We start from the raw sequence: 18507 nt of genomic DNA, 5'->3' as shown, positions 1-18507 counted from the left end.
TCCCTTTTTCTCAAGGTTTTAACTTTGTCTCCTGAATGTAAGCCCCTTGGGGGCAGGGAGCATGTTTGGACATGGGTTTTGTGGTGTCCTCCTGGCACCTAATGCAGTGCTTTGTTCAAATAGGAAACATGTGTGTGGCAGCAGCACCTTAGCCCAGGCAGATGGAGGGCAGGAACGGCCACCAGAGTCTTCCAGAAATAAGAATCATAATATGCATTCTAAGCCTGGAATGGTTTGGATAGTGACAGTTGAAGATAAAGCCTGAGAAGTGATGAAAGTTGGCATTTATTGAGTGCCTAATAGGTCCTGGGCACTGTTTATTACATGTTATTTTACTTAGTCTGTAAATTTAATCATGCAGGCCCTCCTTATGAGGTAAGTACTTTATCTTCATTTTCCAAATGAGGGATCAGGTTCAGTGGCAGGCAGGGGCCTGTTCTGGAGAACTTTGATGGCCTAGCTATAAAGTGTTAACCTCAAGATGATGAGGTAAGTGCGAACTCTGCTCTCAATTTTGTCTCAGTTCTTGTTAGTTTTTGTGAATCTACACCAGTTCCTGCCAGCCACTGCCATGGGGCAGCTCAGCCCAGTGATAAAATTAGCCTAGGGAATAAATCAATTGGCTGTGTAAACTGGGGTCTACATTTCTCTCCCTGTGCAGTGTGCCAGGTTTTATTTGCCATGAAAGAAACGTAATCCCAACCCTCATAGAGCCCCACAGCCTGTGGATGTCCCTGGCTTTTCCTCTGCTTCCCTTTTTCTTGGTCTCTCAGACTGTTTCTCCGTAGTCCTTCTGTTCACTTGGGCTCTGGGAGGGACAGGGATTGCTGGCCAGTTTCATTCATTCATTTAAATAGAGAGGTTGTAGGTTTACAGAAAAATCATGCACAAAATACAGAGTTCCCATATACCACCCTGGCTACATGTAGCTGACTAGTGTCAAACCATGGTGTTTCAACATCCCCAGGTCCGCTGCAGTCACCTTGTCCCAGGCCTGTAGCCTCAGGACCTGTCAGACTGCTCTGGATTATACTGTGTGGGGAAGGGGTAGCATCTTCCGCAGCCAGGACTGTGCAGCTGGTGGCTCCAAGAGGTTGAAACCATCATCAATCAGGTGCGGGCTCTGGCTTCCCCATGTGGCCCTGCACAAGTTACTTCTTGATAGACCCTGTCTCCCCACCTGTGAAATGGATGCCCAGTGCCTAAAGTGACAAGATAAGAGGGCTGAAAACTCCAAAACCCCAGGAGCTGCACCATCCCTTCCTGCACACCCTGCTCCAGCTGATAGTGGGGGTGCAGTACTCTTTCTGAGGCCCTTTAAAGGGTTTTGAGATCAATTCAGGAGGAAGCCCAGGCTCTAACTTCAATTCCTTATGTTGCAGCTATGACCTGTGCTCTCAGATTTTCTCAGGTCAGTAGAGGAGGAGGCTGCTGAAGGCTCCTTCACCTCAGCCTAGGGTGACACTTGTCAGGCCCCCAGGCCCCAGCCTACCTAGGCTCTACAGGAGTGGGGTACCATACCTCAGATTTTAGCTGTAGCAGGTGGGCTGGTGGTGGACGGGGTGGGGTGGAACAGACTGACGTCTCAGGAGAAGGAAGGAGAGAAACCCAGAAGGAACTCCTTAGGTGTGTGTGTGTGGGGGGGGGGATGTGTGTGCTTCTGTGGGCCTCTGCTTTGAATTTTGCAAGTAAACACAGATGACAGGTGAGGTGGGCATCTGTAACCAGTGTGTGGTATGATTTGTCTGCTCTGTGTGCATTGGGGAGGCATGTCCATCTGTGTGCACTAGTTTACAAATGTAGGGCTTTTGCCTCCAGCTCTAGGTTGCTGTAAAAGGGGAATCTGCTGTTTTAAGAGTAATCCCAGAGAAAAAGCTCTCAGGTGAGAGGCAGGAACTTTGGATTTCTTCCTGGGGCATTAAATACAGCCTTCCCCTTCTTAAGCCCTCAGTTCCCCCAGTTTTTTTCTGCATTTCTAAGCTTCTCTGCATAGTTACATTCAGTTACAGCCAGTGAACTCCTGGCTGTGGTATCTGATAACCCCCTCCAAACCTGAATGCTTTAGCCAGTTTCCTTATTTGGGGGGAAAAGAGCAGGACCCCCAAAGCCTAGGGGTCCTTGCAGCAGGTTACATTCAATTAAGTCCTGAGGGCTTCCCAGTCCTTGACCTGTTAAGTTAGATCTGGGCTAGATTAACTCTCCCAAAATATATATGTTACACCACCATGCCCTACCGCCCCCCCCCCCAACATCCGGTGCTTGATTTGAGTCACAGATTAATCTAGGTGAGCTGTAAGGGGGAGGGCAAGCCCGGGGCACGTGAGTCACGTGAGTCACTCCCACCCTCCACAGGAAAAGCGAGTTGGCCCATCTCCCAGCCCCAGAGAGCGAGAGAGGGAGACGCATCTCAGACTGCCTGAGGGAACTAAGGGGGGCCAAGAAGAGGGGTGTTCCAGACCCAAAGGAGACTCCCTTTTCTCCTGGGAGGTGGGTAAGGAGGATAATTTTTCTGCTTTCCATGAAACCCAGAGAGGTCTAGGACCTTGTCTCCTGTCAAACAGGGAGTGAAGAGTGGAACTACGGAGAATCTAGGTGTCCTGGCACCAGACAGGCCACCTGCTGCTGAACCTGGGCTTTTCTGTGGCCAAGGGGTGGGGTGAGGAGGAAAAATGGAGAGGAGAGGCCTGAGCTCCAGATCCTTCCAACAGAGGTGCAAAGGGTGGGGGGGCAGGGGAGTTGGGAACCCTCCTCTGTCCTGGGCTGCCTGCCAGCCTTGCTCCTCTCCCTCTGCCCCAGGCCCTTGAATGAAGCTGTTATCAGCAGGACCCAGGGAAACAGGGTGTCAAGCATAAGCTTCTGGGGGTAACAGCACTCCCCGTCTACTTCAGCTCAAACCTAAATCTTTTCCTCTGTCCCCTAGCCTGGGAGATCCCCAAGCAGGACATAGCTTTCATCTGTTCTCCCAGACTAGAAAGCCCCACAGGACTGGGCTTGGGTCTCCAAAAGACAGAAAGAATCCAATGATTTGGATGACAAAGTCAAACATGGCTTTTCCTCAATCTCCTTCCACCATACTCCCACTCCCACCTCCTGAACAATGGGGTCTCTCTAAATCACAGTTCCTACTGACCCAGGTCTAGAGACCCTCTGGAAGTCATTCCCACAGTCTGACTGCAGAATCTCCTGCTGCAGCTTGTCCCTTCCCCCATCCTTCCCCTCTGACTCCTCTCCCTGAGGGCAGGTAGCTGGTGGCTGCCCTGTAATTAGACAGCAGATTGGGCTGCAATGAGGGATGAATATACTGGGACTCTCGCAGGCCCATCCACCTTTCTGGAACCATAGATGCAGACAGAATGACAGACACCCCTCAGAGAGCAGTTGTCCTGCTGGCCACTGGACCCCACCCCAGGTGGAGTTTCCTGTCCACCTTCAGTTTCTTGCCAAGTTTCCCATTTTGCCTCCTAAATCCCAAATTCAAACCCTCCTCCCTCCCTGCAGCCATTGCCCCATCTGGTCTCTTTTCCTCCTCATGGGCCTCCTGGCCTGTCTCTTCCCTCCAGCCCATCCTCCACAGCAGCTGGAGGATCCTTCTAAATGGCAAAGAGGGAGCATGTCATGCCCCTGCTTCTTAAGACCCTCAGGGCTCCCTTAGCTGCTCTTCTCAACAGTGGAATATTTGTCAGTTGTGATTTCATTCAGAATCTTGATGTAAAACCATTAACATGCTTTGGCTGAAGCAGGAGGTGGGGGCCAGGGCTCTGTCCTCTTGGCTTCCCTGTACCCACCTCCAGCTGCAGCAGTGCCCCGGGAGCGCTTCATCAGAGCCCTGGGACTTGGAGGGGCACAGCTCGAACGTCTCTGGCCCCTGGATAAGGGTCAGCCCCTTAAGATAGAACCCAAGGTCCTTCCTGTGCTCCCTGTCTCCCTCCCCAGCCTCACTACTGCTGCTCTCTTCATGTGCTATCCTACCTGGCCTGGCTGTCTCTCACCTGCAAAACCCTCTATGAGATCCCCAGCCAGATGCTTCCTTCTCCAAGAAGCCATCTGATCACCCCAGCCCAAAGGATGCTCCATGCTTGCTTTCTAGTTGCAGGAAACCCCCCCTCCCCCCATAGCCCAGGAGCTCTGCTTCCCTCCTCGGCATCTGGTCCTGACTCCATATCCTCGGGCAGCAATTCCTTCCAGGTTCCAGGAGCTTTCCTGCCAGTAAGGAAGGCAAGGGAAGTCAGAAAGTCCAGGGGCTCCAGGGATCTGGTCTCTGGGGTATGAACCAGAGTCCTCCAGGCACCCTAGGCCTGTTCCCAGTGATGGCCTGGTCTGTATCAGCTCCTTGTTACTATCTCCTCTACCCCTGAGGCTGGTATGAGGCAGACCCAAAGGTCCAGATGGCAATTTTCCAGATTCTTCAACAGATCCCCGTCTTCTGTCTCTGGCTTTTATAAACACTGGGCCCAGACCCACAGCCAGGCCCAGACAGGGACATACCCAGAGATACATGCAGACCCCCATGTATGCACACATGCAAACACACCTTGTGGATACACACATGCAGGAACATGTGCACACTCAGACTTCCATGGAGACACATGCACACACACAGTCAAGAATGCACACGCGTGCACATGGATATCACACATGAGGAGATGTGGCTCTGAAGGAAGCGGCTTCTGGAGTGAATCTTCCCTTCCATGTTGACTATAATACAGTTTTCAAAGCCTGAAACAGCCACAATTTTTTTTTGATTCTTACAGAGGTTCTGGAGGTGGGGATGAAACCTCCAGGTAACTGACGAAACTGAAGCTCTGAGGGGTCCAGGTCACTTGACTGGCCAGAGGCCAACGCAGGTCTGGAGTTCAGGCTCTGGGTTTGCAGGAGGCCTCTGCCCCCATCAGCCTGGCCCCTGTGACTCTGGTCCCTTCCTCAGCAAGGGCTCTAGGCTCCCGTCCCACTCCTCTGCCTCCTCAAATGGCCCTCTGCTGTCCTTGCCCCTCAAAGGGAACTAAGGATAGCTCAAGGACACCAGGGGGTGAGCACAAAGGCCCCAGAATATGGGTCAAAAGGTAAGTTTTTTCCAAGGACCAGCTGGACATCCACCTGGAGGTGCCTAAGGAGGGGAATGGTTTGTACTCATGGGCCATCTACCATTTTGCCCATTCAGAGAGGGGGTGAGTGTTGGCACTGGAGGAGGTGCTGCCCACACCCTCCACCACCCCTTGCCTGGTCTGGGGATGCTCACAATAGGGTGATTCATCTCTGCTCTCTACTCCCCTCTCCAGGCCAGCGCTAACCCCCCACCCTCAAGGCCAGGAAGCAGGAAAAGTGTCCAGCAGTGGCCTAAGTACGGGGACGCACTTAGAAAGGGGGCCGAGCTTGAAGGAACTTGATGGGTTTCTGTGCCCTGATTCCCCTGCTCCCCCTGTGCCTCAGACCTGTGGCTCCATGGCCTCTCTGCCATCTTCATTTCTCCTCCCCATCCCCATAGGCTTGCATCCCAGCACATCTCAGTTTTGTCATCTGTGAAATGGGGAAAACAACCCTCGTGTCTGCGATTGCTGTTTTGCAAAAGTGGAAGGAAGAGCTTTCTAAACTTTAAAGTGTCTTTATGTCTGTTTTGATCTTCCCCACCCCATTCCACGCTACTTCTCTGGAAGAAGTTAGGGATATTTGGTGGAGGGGGAACTGCATGAGTTGTCTTCTGTCCCTCCACCCCAGCCCTGACCTCTAACTTGCTAACAGCAGGGCCCATTGTTGCCTTCATGGCTGGTCCAGATTGCTCCCATTCAGGCAAAAAGAGTTTGGGAGGCAGGAAATGCAGGGCCCTTGCTGGCCACAGCCAGCCCCCTGATCCAGCAGGCTGTGACTTGCGTCTTCAGCCCTTCCCTTGCTTGGGATCCCATTCCCCCAGCTCTGACCTCAAAGGAGTTGTGGCCTCCCACGGGGTGATGGGTTGACAGGCCCCTTCCCTGGCTCAGCCCTCCCGCCCAGGTGAGACACAGCCCTTGCTCAAGATATCCTGGGAGGTGGTGGGGTTTCTTCACGTGCCTCCTCCCAGAGCTGGCTGGCTCCCAACTGCACCCAGCCCTGGCTTCCCTCTCCAAAAGTCAAGAGGGAGCCCACAGGGCTCTGGGTAAGCTGTGTGACTCAGAGGGTCAGGTCTGACTCATCAATTTTCTCTCTGTGAAACCAAGTGTTCTGCCTACTGTCCAGGGGGCACCGTTCAGATCAACTATAATGAGAACGATGCCCCTAGGGTCATGCAATGATGCAGTCTTGCTTCTATCTTTTGAACTCAGGCCAGTGTGGTCCTTCTGTGCAAGCATCCTCAGACCCTGACCCCTCTCCATCCCAGGTGATCCAGGGAGGGCTGACAGGAATAAGGAAGGAAGACATTGCATCTTTCCCCCTGCCTCAGGCAGGGCCCTCTCACGTCCACTAAGAAGCATGAAGACCTGCCCACACCTTCTCAGTGCCAACCCTAGCCCCCACCAATGTGCATGTGTGTGTACACATGTGAACATACATGCACACACTAGCTATGGGCATGAGTTTAATGGGATGGGGTCATGGTCAGGAAGGTTGGTCAGGCCTGAACTGAGGGAAATCTAGCCCTTGTTCTGTTTGCCAAGCCGTGTGGCTTGACCTGAGACTGCATCCACCAGAGGGGGTTGCAAGGGTGCCCTATGGGTGGACTGTAGCCCTGGGGTTATAGGTAGGCACATACTTGCACACATGTGTGAGTACATGTTGGTTCTGTGTGTATAAACATATACTGCTTAATGTGAAAAAGACCCACAAATCCACAGGTGTATGTTGTGGCCTGCTCCCTCCTGCGAACACCTGTGTGAGCCAAGTGCAAACACTAGTGTGTGTAGGGGATGCTCCTGGTTTTCTTCCTGTTCTGATTCCCAGGTCAGACTGGGCAGCTGGCAGGCTGAGGACAGGGCGGGGTGGGGATCAGTTCCTGCCCTGGGCTGCCTTTGCAGCCCCACCTGTTGCAGTGAGAAGCTGAGGGGCATGCCTTGGGGTAGGGGGAAGAGATGACAAAATCGCAGAGGGTGTTCCTGGACTCCCACAGCCTGTGGATGGCTCTGGCACCAGAAGTCTAAGGTTCTGTCTTGAGTCACAAGCTGGCAGTGGGGCCAGCAGGCAGGCACTCAGTGATGGCTCCCTGATTCACAGAGGGGCCTCCCAGCCCAGGGGCGCCCGGTGGGGTTACAGTGTACCTCACTGGGCCAAGGACCATGAGAGGCCTCATGTGTGGGTTCTGTATATGTGTGAGCTTGTGGCCAGATTCCCACGTGAATGGGATCTCATGAGCATGTCTGCAGGTGGGTGTGTGGATGCACGCCTCAGGGTATATGTGTGAATCCACCCTTTGTGTGAGGTTAAACTCCATCTCTGGGCGTGACTTGACTCTGGCACTGGGGACCCTCGTTTCTGACAGCCATTCCTCAAGGGACAAGTCCCCAGACCCATAGCCCACCCGGATTAACATCCTGAAAAATGTGGTCTCTTTAGTCTCCCCTGGCAATGCTGCCATAGAGACTTGGGATGAGAACATATTCTTTGCTCCTTGTCCTATGAGAGCAGGGCCCAGGATGCCAGGTCGCAGTTTCCTGATTTTTCAGTGCCACATACTAGGTTGCCACATGACCCCCTCAGATGAAACTGACACCCCCACAGTTAGCCAGCTTTAACCTCTTAAAGGGACAGACATTCCCCTGGCCAGGGATCAGCCAGAGGGGCAAGGAAAGAGTCCAAAACAGCTGGGACCCACCTTGTTGGCAAACATTGGCATGTGGCATGTCAGGACAACTGCAGCTCAGCCTCTGGAGCCATGTGGAAAACACACGCAAAGTCCACGTGTCACAAGCTCAGTTAACCCAGCCATGTTCAACAGGCATGTGCACAGCCATGAGGACGGTCGGGCAAGTGTGACCAGGCACACAGGACATAATACTATGTGTGAATACAGCCATGGACATCGTTGGCCAGGACATACAAATCCTGACATGAATGCACAGCCCAAGGAGCAAGAGTCAGAGCCTCAGAGATGGATGTTCCATGTGTCCACCTGGGTCTGGGCTGCCAGAGGGTCTCTTCTCATTTGGGGCACACAGTCCGTTCCCCTCAACCTTCTGGGATCAGACATCCTGCAGCACTAGGGCCAGTTCCTTTCCTTTCTGGCATGTCTCTGCCCACCCCCACCCTGGCAGGGAGAGCCACAGGGCTTCCTGTGAGTGTGCCAGGGGGGGTCTCTTTCTTTGGCAGCTCCATTCTCCCCAGCCATGGTCCTGCATTCTGCCAATGTCCCCCAACAGGCCCACAAAGACCCCGGATCCCATCTCAGTCCCTACAACACCCCTTCCCTAAATACCCTCCTAGGGCCACCCCATCTCCACAACTCCTCACACTCCATGTGCCCCGATCTTGCTCACCAGCCCCATCCCCACCCTCACCCCTCAGACTCCCAGGCACGGCGGGCGGTGGCAGCCCACCCCTCAAGCCTGGCGCGGGGCTAGGCGGGCGCGGCTGCAGGGCGGGCGGGGCCCCGGCCTCCCGCGCTCCTATAAAGGGCGCCACCCACCGCTCGAGGCCGCTGCTCGCCGCTGCGCCCGCCGCTCTCCCGCCTTCTTCTCGGACGCCACGCGCGGTCTCCCGTCCGACAGCGCCGTCGCCTGCCCCCGCCATGGGTCGACAGAAGGAGCTGGTGTCCCGCTGCGGGGAGATGCTCCACATTCGCCGCCGGCTGCTACGCCAGGCGCTGGCTGAGTGCCTGGGAACCCTCATCCTCGTGGTGAGTGGAGGGAGCCGGGGGAGCCCTTCTCTCTCCAGCCTCACGTTTCCCAATCCCTCTGTTTCTTCAGGACAGCCCTGTCCCCCTTCCCCCAGCTCTGGCTCCCAGGCTTGGCCCCCCCTCCAGAGTGCTGCCCCTCAAAGCCCTCTTCCCCCCACAGCTCCAACTCCATCTCTGAGGCTCTGACTCTTGCAGAATGACAGCTGTTACTCCCCAGGGATAGCCACGTTTCTGTTCCCTCCGCCGGGGTGGAGAGGCCACTCCTGCCGTCCTGGACCTCCAGCCCCTTCTTCTGCCTCCCACAGCCTCCCAGGATCCCAGGGTCCCAGTATTGGGCGGCAGTGGGAGGCAAATGGACCCCTATGGAGTTATTTGGGTCCTGGGAGCCCAGCTTCTAATGAATAATTAAGCCTCAGAAAGTCCAAAAGTTACAGTGAAGTGCGGACAGTTTGCCATGGGTTGGGGCGGAAGGTAGAGGCCACGCAGGCTCCAAAGAGCAAAGCGGATCCTGAAGATAGGAGTTTGTGGAAGGAAACTGGGCCCTGAATACAGAGGATGTGGCGTCCCTAGAGTTGCTCTGCTTGTCCTGAGTGACTCTCAGACCCTATCGGTTACCCAGAAAGATGCCATCAGCTTCTGTGCAGAGGTTGCTGGCGCTCTGCGTTACTCCCCAGCCCCTCAGTAACTTCGTGGGTTCCCTGAGTGGGATACTTCCCGGGTCTGGGTTACTCCTCAGTCCCAGTTACTCCCTGGTTACACCAGTTTTGCCCCTGGGTGTTCCTGGGTGACTCTGTTTGCATTTCTCAGGTCTGGCAGATACACTGGTTATGGTTTCCATTTCCTGTCCCAGTTACTGTCATATTTTCAGCAGCTTGTGTGGTTAACACCTGTTTTGCCTCCAGTTTACTTCTGGGTGGAGTTGCTCCATTGCTCTGGGTGGGTGAGTTACTCCCCCCCACGCCACCCCACCCCTGGGCCCCAGCCTTGGGTAATACAGATGGGCCAGACCCCTGAGAGCTAGGAGGCTTAACAGTAGGCAAGTAGGGCTGGGGCTAGCCCACCCGAAACGGGCGGCAGTGGTGGAGCAGGCTCTGCAAGAAGAGGCGGTCTGAGATTCGCCTCTGGTTTGGGACAGCAGGAAGCAGGAGTGCACAGCCCCTCACAAGACCAGTGGCCCTGCCAGTCAACCCCACCCCCTCTTTCCCTTGTGCCAGGATGGGAGTGGGGGAGGTGCTAATCACCTTCCTGCTCAGAGCCTCAGGTGCCACACTGCCCACTTGAGTCACTGAGTCCAATCCCCTGTGTTAGGGCAGCCAGGGCAGGGGAGGGTGTCTTCCACGTATCGAGTGGCCTCCCTATCCTCTCCCAAGCCTGAGTGCACCTTCCCCTGCAAAGGAGCAATCTTTTCTCATGCTGCACCCCAGGATTATATGGCTTATCCTAAACCACAAAAGGAGAGTGTTATGTTTGTGGAGGAGGCTTTCAGGCTCAGGTGGGTCTGAGGCATCTGGTGTCAGTGGAAAGCAGATGCCCAAGGGCTGCCCAAAGAAGGAGGGGCCTGGCATGATGGACGAGGACCTGTCCGCACACCTCTTGGGGCTGGGGTCTATAGCCCCCAGTTGCAGAATTGGGGTTAGCTTTGGGATGAGAGTGGCCCCTTTCTCCAGTGTGTGGGGGGAGGGATCTAGCCAAGAGGACCTGGGGAAGGAAGAGGAAGATCAGCCCCAAGGTGGTGGAGCTGGCTCTGACGGGCCCCTCCCTCCAAGGCCTCTTGGGACAGAGCCAGGTCTGGGCCACAGGCAGGCAAGAAGCCGAGGCCAGGGCCTGCCAAGCTGGGCAGGGTGCCCCAGACCCCCATGTGCCACTCCTTCCCCTCCCCGTACACTCACAATCTCTGATCTTTGCTCTCACCTGCCTGCACACCTTTGCCCTGCAATGCCGCTGGCTTCTCCTCTATCTTTTGGTCTTTCTGAGGAATGATAATCAGTCAACATGCTTAACAACCTGGTACGGAATGAACAAGGCCCTTAACACTGGGGCAGGTGCTGGAAATGCCTGCTGTGTTGGTACAAAACCTTTAGTTATGGGTAGAGGTGAAAGAAGACCCTGGGGTAGGAGTCAGAGCAGCTGTTTTGGGGTACTCGGAGAGCTCAGGACAACAGCTCTTTTACCAACAGGTACAGAGTTATTTTGTATTTGAACGAAAGGAAAAGCCGTACAACACATGCTGAACTCGCAGAACACCACGTGTACCTTAGCCCTTTAGCCCCCTGTCCCTGGCGGAAAGTTCGGAATCAATCTCTCCACCCCACCCCCAGTGCCTTGGGCCTTGGATCGGGGAGACACTCAGATCCCTGTCTTTGAGACCCCCAAATCTGTATGGGGATTCTGAACCCCTGGGGGCAGAGAAATCAGGGTGGGTAGAGAGAGGAGGCTTTGGGACAGGGACAGATCAAGGAGTGCCCATTGTGCGGTTGTTGAGAGGAGGATGTGGAAAGGACTGACTTCCCAGATTCAGAGGAAGTGGACTCAGCTTCACTTCTGTCTCCCCTCCTATTTATTTTTGCACTACCCCACACTCCCACCCCCACCACCTGAGCTCTTATTTGGTCCAGAGAGGAAGGTAACTGCAGCTGAGGAATGAGTAAGAGCCTTCCCTGCACTCTGGACCTGGCCTGAACGGTGGGAGGAGAACCTGTGCTAAGGTGAAAGCCGTTCCCTTCTACTCCACTCCTCCTGAGATTCAATTCAAATCAGTGGAGAAGTTTCAAGCAGCTGTGAAACCCGAGTTTCTGGGCTCCTGGTCGCAGACTCTGCTTCCAGTCCACAAGACTCTGTTATATTAGAGTTTGGATATTGGGTTTGGCATGACCCCTCACCTTCTGGGAGGTGCAATTGCAGCAGGAAGGTTTGGGGTTAGATTCTAGGAAGCACCTCCTGTCCTTCTGATGGTAGGAGGTGGAGGCTGTTGGCTTTGCCCCTTCCCTCTGGAGTGAGACTTGCTGGTTCCCAGCAGGGCCTCACTCTCCCGCCTTGTCCTGTTTCTTGCCATAGATGTTTGGCTGTGGCTCTGTGGCCCAGGTCGTGCTCAGCCGGGGCACCCATGGTGGTTTCCTCACCATCAACCTGGCCTTCGGCTTTGCCGTCACCCTGGGCATCCTCATCGCCGGCCAGGTTTCTGGTAAGAACATAACCCCGCCCTCGGTTCTCACCCCTCAAGGGCATTCCCTCATGGGGTGGAGGGGTACATGCCCAAGGGCAGGACATAGTCACGGCCTCAGGGAGAAGAGGGTGGAGAAGGAAAGGAAGCTTTGGAACTTGACATTTAGAACTTCAACTCTCACCTTAGAATCAGAGATATCAGAGGTAGCCTGTTACACAGTCCAACCTGTCACCCTGTGCAAGGACCCCTTCTTGGCACCTCTGGACCAGAGTTGCAGGGGAGCTGTAGGGGACCTTGGCCTCCCCTCTGTGGCAGACTATGGCTAATGGATCCCCCCTCCTCTCTGCTCAGGGGCCCACCTGAATCCTGCCGTGACCTTCGCCATGTGCTTCCTGGCACGCGAGCCCTGGATCAAGCTGCCCATCTATACCCTGGCTCAGACGTTGGGAGCCTTCCTGGGTGCTGGGATTGTTTTTGGGTTATATTATGGTGAGCACCCCCCATCCTGCCTGCCTCCCTCTCCCCCATCCCCTCTGCTCCAGTCCTGCTGGCACCAGGCCTTCCACTGACATACAGCTGCGGCCTGCCCAGGCCCCAGGCTCATGACTCACTCATTTACCATTCACAAAGAAGCCCAAATTGGGGGGTATAAGGGGAGGGAAATGAGTTGGGCAACAAGAGTCTGGGGCCCTTCACCCCATCCCACCCATTCCTCTCCAGAGTAATACGGCAATGATTATACTTAGCCCTGACCCCTGGGAGGGAGAGGAAGGCCCAGCTTGAGAGGGGAGCTGGGCTCAGGCCTGTGCCCTCAACCACTCTGGGCCTAACCTGTCCCCAGATGCAATCTTGGCCTTCGCCAACAACGAGCTAATAGTCTCCGGCCCCAACGGCACAGCTGGCATCTTTGCCACCTACCCTTCTGGACACTTGGACATGATCAATGGCTTCTTTGACCAGGTATGGGCTGGGATGAGGGAGGGGAACCATGGGAAGAGGACCAAGCTGCCCTGGGGTTGCTCGTGGGCTGGCTGGGACACGAGACTCCTGCTCACCAGCAGTGCTTCTCAATGTGGGGGCCAGTCCGAATCCTGCTGAAAATCCTAGGAATCTACAACTCTCCCCAGTTCCCCGGGGGATTCTTCTGGGCGCAGTGCAATTCGAGCTCCACTGCACTAGTGCAGAGTCCCGGAGGTGGCAGGACTGAAAGCCAGGGGGAAGCCAGCGGGCAGGGATGAGGGCAGAGGGCAGAGGGCGAGGTGGGAGCTGCTTCTCACCCCATTCTCCCCACGCCCCAGTTCATCGGCACCGCCTCCCTCATCGTGTGTGTACTGGCCATTGTTGACCCTTACAACAACCCCGTCCCCCGCGGCCTGGAGGCCTTCACTGTGGGCCTGGTGGTCCTGGTCATCGGCACCTCCATGGGCTTTAACTCCGGCTACGCCGTCAACCCCGCCCGAGACTTCGGCCCCCGCCTTTTTACCGCCATTGCTGGCTGGGGCACCGAGGTCTTCACGTGAGTGCGGCACCACCCTGGTTTGCCCTAGCCTGGGCCCGCTCTGCCCCCAACCATCCCTGACCACGTCTGTTTGCCCCTCTTAGGACCGGCCGGCACTGGTGGTGGGTGCCCATCGTCTCCCCGCTCCTGGGCTCCATTGCGGGCGTCTGCGTGTACCAGCTCATGATCGGCTTCCACGTGGAGCAGCCCCCTCCCTCCACCGAGCAGGAGAATGTGAAACTGGCCCACGTGAAGCACAAGGAGCAGATCTGAGCGGGCAGGGACTGTCCCCCCACTGACCCCTCTCTTGAGCATCCACTGACTGTGCTGGGGCAGCTCTCTAGAAGCCACCCTCGTGATCCCCCTGCCAGGCTAAGAAGCTCCCTGCCTACTCCCAGTGGCCCCCTTTAGGATTTTCCACTGGACCCTAAGGAAGTGGGACCTCAGGCCACTGCTCTTAGGCCTGGGGGGACAGGGAGCAGGGCCAACACTTCCCTTTGTCTCCCAAAGGGAGAGAATGGGCGGCAGGTGTGTGTGTGTGTGTGCGTGTGTGTGCATAGGTGTGGGCATGTGTGTGGTTTCCCAGATGTTCAGGGCAAGGGTTTCTGGAGGAAACCCAGAAGCAAGAGGAAGGCACTGTGTCCATCTGTGAGTGAGGTGCCAGGAGGGGCATGTTTCAGGAGGAGAATCCAGATATATGAGTGTACGTGTCTGTCCTTTTTTCTAAGGGGCTTCTGTTGACTTTTGGGGAGGTGGGGTGAGAATGTGGGTAGAGTTGGGGGGAGGGTGATCACAGCCTAGGTTTGGAGCTCTGGCCTTATGTAAGACAGAGCCATGTAACATGTTTCTGGAATGACCCAAGCATAAGAGGGTAGGGGTAAAGTCCAGGTCATAAGTTTCATGTTTGCTTTTAAAAAAAAAAAAAAAATTATATATAACAGATGTTACATTCTTAGGGGTGGGGGTTGGGACTCCATGCCAAACAGGGTCCTCACTCTTTTAATCTTCTACTCAACAGGTGTGCTTTTATGCCTTTTATAAAAAAAACAATAAAACATGCCAACAACTGCCAATTGTGCCAATATCTCTGCTTGCTCTGTTCTTTCTCTGGGTCTAGGTAAGCTGCTTCACTGCCTCTGGCCACAAATTCATAGGGTGCCCAGCTGGATGTCATTAACACCCTGCCCTCAGGGGTCAGGGTCAATCACACAGAGAAGTCAGAGAACTTCTTCAGCAAGCTGCTCATCTCAACCTCAGCGGTCTCAAACTTTTCCCCAAGCTTCTGTCCTCCTGGGTGCCCCTAGCACAGTGAATGGCATCTCTTTCCCAGTCCCTGTACCCACCCATCACTCCAGGAAGGCAAGCTTGAGCCCAGCATAGGGAAGAACTTTCTCTCAGGAAGTTTCCCAAAGGGGAGAACTACTGCCCAAGAAGTAGTGAGCTCCCTGCTGCTGGAGGAGACCAAGCAGACTGGGAACCTGTACTGTTCTCTACAATCCACACCTGTTCAGGCTCTAACACCACCACCCAGACCTTGGTCACAGCCTCCTCAGCAGCCTCCCTGCTTCCAGGTCTGCCCCAGTTGGTCCACACAGCAATCAGAGGGATTTTTCTGAAATCCCTGATGAAAGTGGGGCTCTTTCCATGGCTCCCCTGGCCCTCTGGAGATGCTCCCAAGCATTCAGGCCCTGTAGGACCTGGCCCCTGGCACTACCTATCTCCTCACAATGCTCCATCCACCCCAGAATACCCCATGTGCTCCTATGCTTCCTATGCTTTGCTCTCAATCCCAAACCACATCTTTGCTCATTAAAATCCTGATCTGCTCAAATGCCCCCTCCTCCAGGAAGTCATCCTGCCTTTCCCAACTCTTCCACTAACTGCTACAGTCAGTTGTCTGAGCCCAGAGACCACACAGTTGCATTCATCCCTGTCATGCCCTCTGTCTCATTTGTTCCATCTGAGGCAACTTTGTGTCCAGTAAGGTAGGGGTTGGACTGACCCTGGCCTCCTGACTGCCCGGAAGCAAGGGCTGGGGAAGCTCTGTCAGATCACGTGCTTCCCTTCTCCCCTTCTCCTTCCTTACCAGGTCCTCCTCAAGTTTCGCTGGGAATAAAAGGGAAGGTGTCCCCTACCCAAGCCCTCTTGCAGAGTTTAACCCGATGGGAGCCAGAGGATTCCTGGATCTGGCAGAATTGTGGGTTTTAGAGGCAAAACCAGCTCTTGCTCCCCATCCACATTGCCACTTTGTAACCAAGAAATTAAGAATTAACAAATGATTAAGATTACTGATTCATTATCTAGATTTTTTTTTCTGTATTATAGAATAGCCAGAAGTTAATACCTGAAATTACTGAAACTCGACTAGTCTCAGCCCTGCTTATACGTTGTATAAGCCCTGTTTGTATTGCAGTGGTTAGTCTAGCCTAGTCTCAGCTATTGCTATTGTAATAGTAACAACTCCATCTCCCCTTGTTTGAATCTGTAAAACCCTGAACTCCTCCGACTCAGGGAGACGGATTTTTGAGCTGATAAACCATCTGAGCTGCTTTGTGCAGAGCAATTAACTTTCTTTGAAACCCTGGTGTCAGAGATTGGCTGTTACACGCATCCAGCAGAGAACCCCGCATTTGTTTGGTATCAACTTCACAGATGAGAAGGTCCAGAGAGGGTGGGTGGCAAGCCCAGGGTCACACAGCCAGGGCTCTGCCTGGGGAGGTAGAGGTGGGAGAAGGCAGTTGCACCTCAGCTCTCCACCCGCTCCAGGTCCCAGTTCTCAAGAGGCGTGTCTGGAATGCTGGAGGGACCTGACCCACAGGGAGTGTCTCCTTCCCAGGCCCTGGGGGGAGGAACAGCAAACTTTGGGAGGGAAAGGGGGCCGCAGAGTTTCATTCCAGCCACACCAGTCCCACCTTTGGCTCCCCCGCCATTTTTGTCCTGTCCCCGTCCCAGCACCCACATGTCCTTCTGTCCTTCTCTTGAATCCTGCAGTTGATCCTGACCGGTCAACGGGGGTCAGACCTGGACCCCAGGCTCAGCTTGGCTGCTCTCTAGCTGTGTAAACTTGGGGTGATAGTTCTCTTTCCCTGAACCTCAGTTTCCTCATCTGTGAATTGGGATAAGAAAATGAAATGATAGAAAGTAATTCATGTAAAGGACTTATAACAGTAACCTGCAGACGGTAAATAATAAATGTCACCTCACAATTCTTCCTGCAGAACCAGAGGGCCAGGTGGGGGGTGGGGGGCGGGGATGGGAAACAGAGATACTGAAAGTTGTTTTCTAAAGGTCATTGAATTCAACATCCTCTTCTGTCTCAGAGTCCTTCCATGATGGATTCTGAATTTCCTGAAAGAGGAGGAGAGAAGAATGGGGTGATAGTTTACTGTGCCCTGACTTTAAGGAGCTTTCGGGGAGGGATAGAGGGAGACAAGAAGGGATCACACACAAGAAATGGAGAGCAGAGGAGCACGTGGCACAGAGGGTCAGACCACGTGAGAAAGCAAAGCCTGGCCCAGGCTGCAAGCAGTGGGTCAGGACAAGGGCTGGCAGGGAGAGAACCATCCACCCTGAGTGACACCCCCACCGCCACCTCATCCCCTACAGGGGCAGGAGGAAGGGCCACCCTCCTTCCAATCTGTGCCTTCAATCAGCAGTTCTGGCTGTTAGCAAGTTCTGGAAAGAAAATTCCTCGTCTCCTGCAGTAAAGTATCTCCTCCCGCATGCATTCCATTTCCAAGGCGGACACGGAGGGAGAATTGCCGCTTGGGAGGGTCACTAGAACACATATGCCTTATCTGTATCCCTCTTCTACAACCCACCTTGGAGGGGCCTGAGGTTTCTTAAAGCTCTCACTTGTTTGGATTGAAATCAGCCTCCCTGAAACTTGAACTTGGCTCCTGTTTCTCTGTGCGCCTATTTGTGTGTGCACATGCACCAGCGTGCATTTCTCAGTGTCTCTGGGTGTGTCTGTCTCTCAGCATGTCTAGTTGTGTCTCTGGGGGTCTGTGTCTCTGGGCAGCTGTGTCTCTGTCACTGCTTGATTCTTCGTGTCTGTGTGAACATCCTTGTGTACCTGCATGTTCGCCTTATATACCTCTGAGCATATCTATGTGTGCCTATGAGCATAACTCTGGGTAACTCGGAGCATGCCCTTGGCACGTCTGTGTTGTGCCTTCAAGTGACTCTGCTGCCAGCCCCAGTCTGCTCGTCATATCCCAGGGCTTGCCTCCTACTTAATTTCTGGTAATAAGCTCCCTCCTTCTTGCTCACTCTTTCCTCTTGATTTTGTTTTTCTAAAAACCTGGGTGGGGTCCCCCCAGGCTTGGAGAAACATGGGTGGGGTAGGGTAAGATGCGGTGGGAAGGGGAGAAAAGGGACTGCTCCACCCAGCGTGGAGACCCCAGAGGCTAGAGACTGCTCCCACCTCCACAGGGAGGGTCTTGGCAGGTGCTGGCCTAAGCAGGGACCTGCACCCCATGGTTGGGCGGAGGAAGCCCGTCCTGGGTGGAGTCTCCAAGCTGTGGGTACAGGGCACGTTAGGAGTGCACAGGGAGGAGAGACTGGGGCGCTGGAGCCCTTAGGGGAACTGGAGAGAAGCTGGCTGGGACAGAGCCTCTGAGTCCTAAGGGGGCAGAGGAGTGGGTGGGTCTGTCCAGCAACTGGGGGTGGTCTCTTCAGGGACTCAGTGTCTCCACACCTGGGACTCTGGACTATGGGGTGAGGACATGGCGTTAGGGAGAGTGTGGCAGTGGGAACACAGGGGCTCCGGCTGGTCTGGGCACCTTGGCTGCCCCAGAGAGGACCCCATTTCCTCTTTGTGCAAAGGGGAAACTAAGGCCCAGAGTCTTACCCAAGTCACAGAGCCATACAGCAGAGACTGGACTTGAACCTGCCCCAGGCCTCTGCCCCCAAACTGGCTCCCCTCAACCCCTTCCCCAGACAGCACTTCGTGACATCTCTGGGAGCAGGGCTCTGGATTTAGATCTCCTTGGTTCCAAATCAGCCCTTCCTAGTCATAGGACCTTGGACAGGGGCCTTATCCTTTAA

The 18507-nt window shown here is 54.6% G+C and overlaps 1 protein-coding gene across 2 annotated transcripts; it reads left to right on the top strand.

Moving 5' to 3' along the window:
* The first annotated feature begins 8592 nt into the window (after positions 1 to 8592).
* AQP3 (aquaporin 3 (Gill blood group)) lies at positions 8593 to 14542 on the top strand. Of its 2 annotated transcripts, XM_037797244.1 has the most exons (6): positions 8595 to 8797; positions 11852 to 11978; positions 12312 to 12449; positions 12802 to 12920; positions 13259 to 13476; positions 13563 to 14542. In XM_037797244.1, exons 1-6 carry the CDS (start codon positions 8690 to 8692, stop codon positions 13729 to 13731), a joined length of 879 nt encoding a protein of 292 aa, XP_037653172.1. In that variant the 5' UTR covers positions 8595 to 8689; the 3' UTR covers positions 13732 to 14542. The 2 variants fall into 2 exon arrangements, with proteins under 2 accessions (XP_037653173.1, XP_037653172.1); XM_037797245.1 differs by lacking the exon at positions 13259 to 13476 and having other exon boundaries at positions 8593 to 8797.
* Positions 14543 to 18507: the final 3965 nt, after the last annotated feature.

The sequence above is a fragment of the Choloepus didactylus genome, chromosome 10 (assembly GCF_015220235.1).
Source record: "Choloepus didactylus isolate mChoDid1 chromosome 10, mChoDid1.pri, whole genome shotgun sequence".
NCBI classification, from domain to species: Eukaryota; Metazoa; Chordata; class Mammalia; order Pilosa; family Megalonychidae; genus Choloepus; species Choloepus didactylus.
Note: the sequence above shows the minus strand (reverse complement) of the source record. Positions and strands in the feature narration are given on the sequence as shown.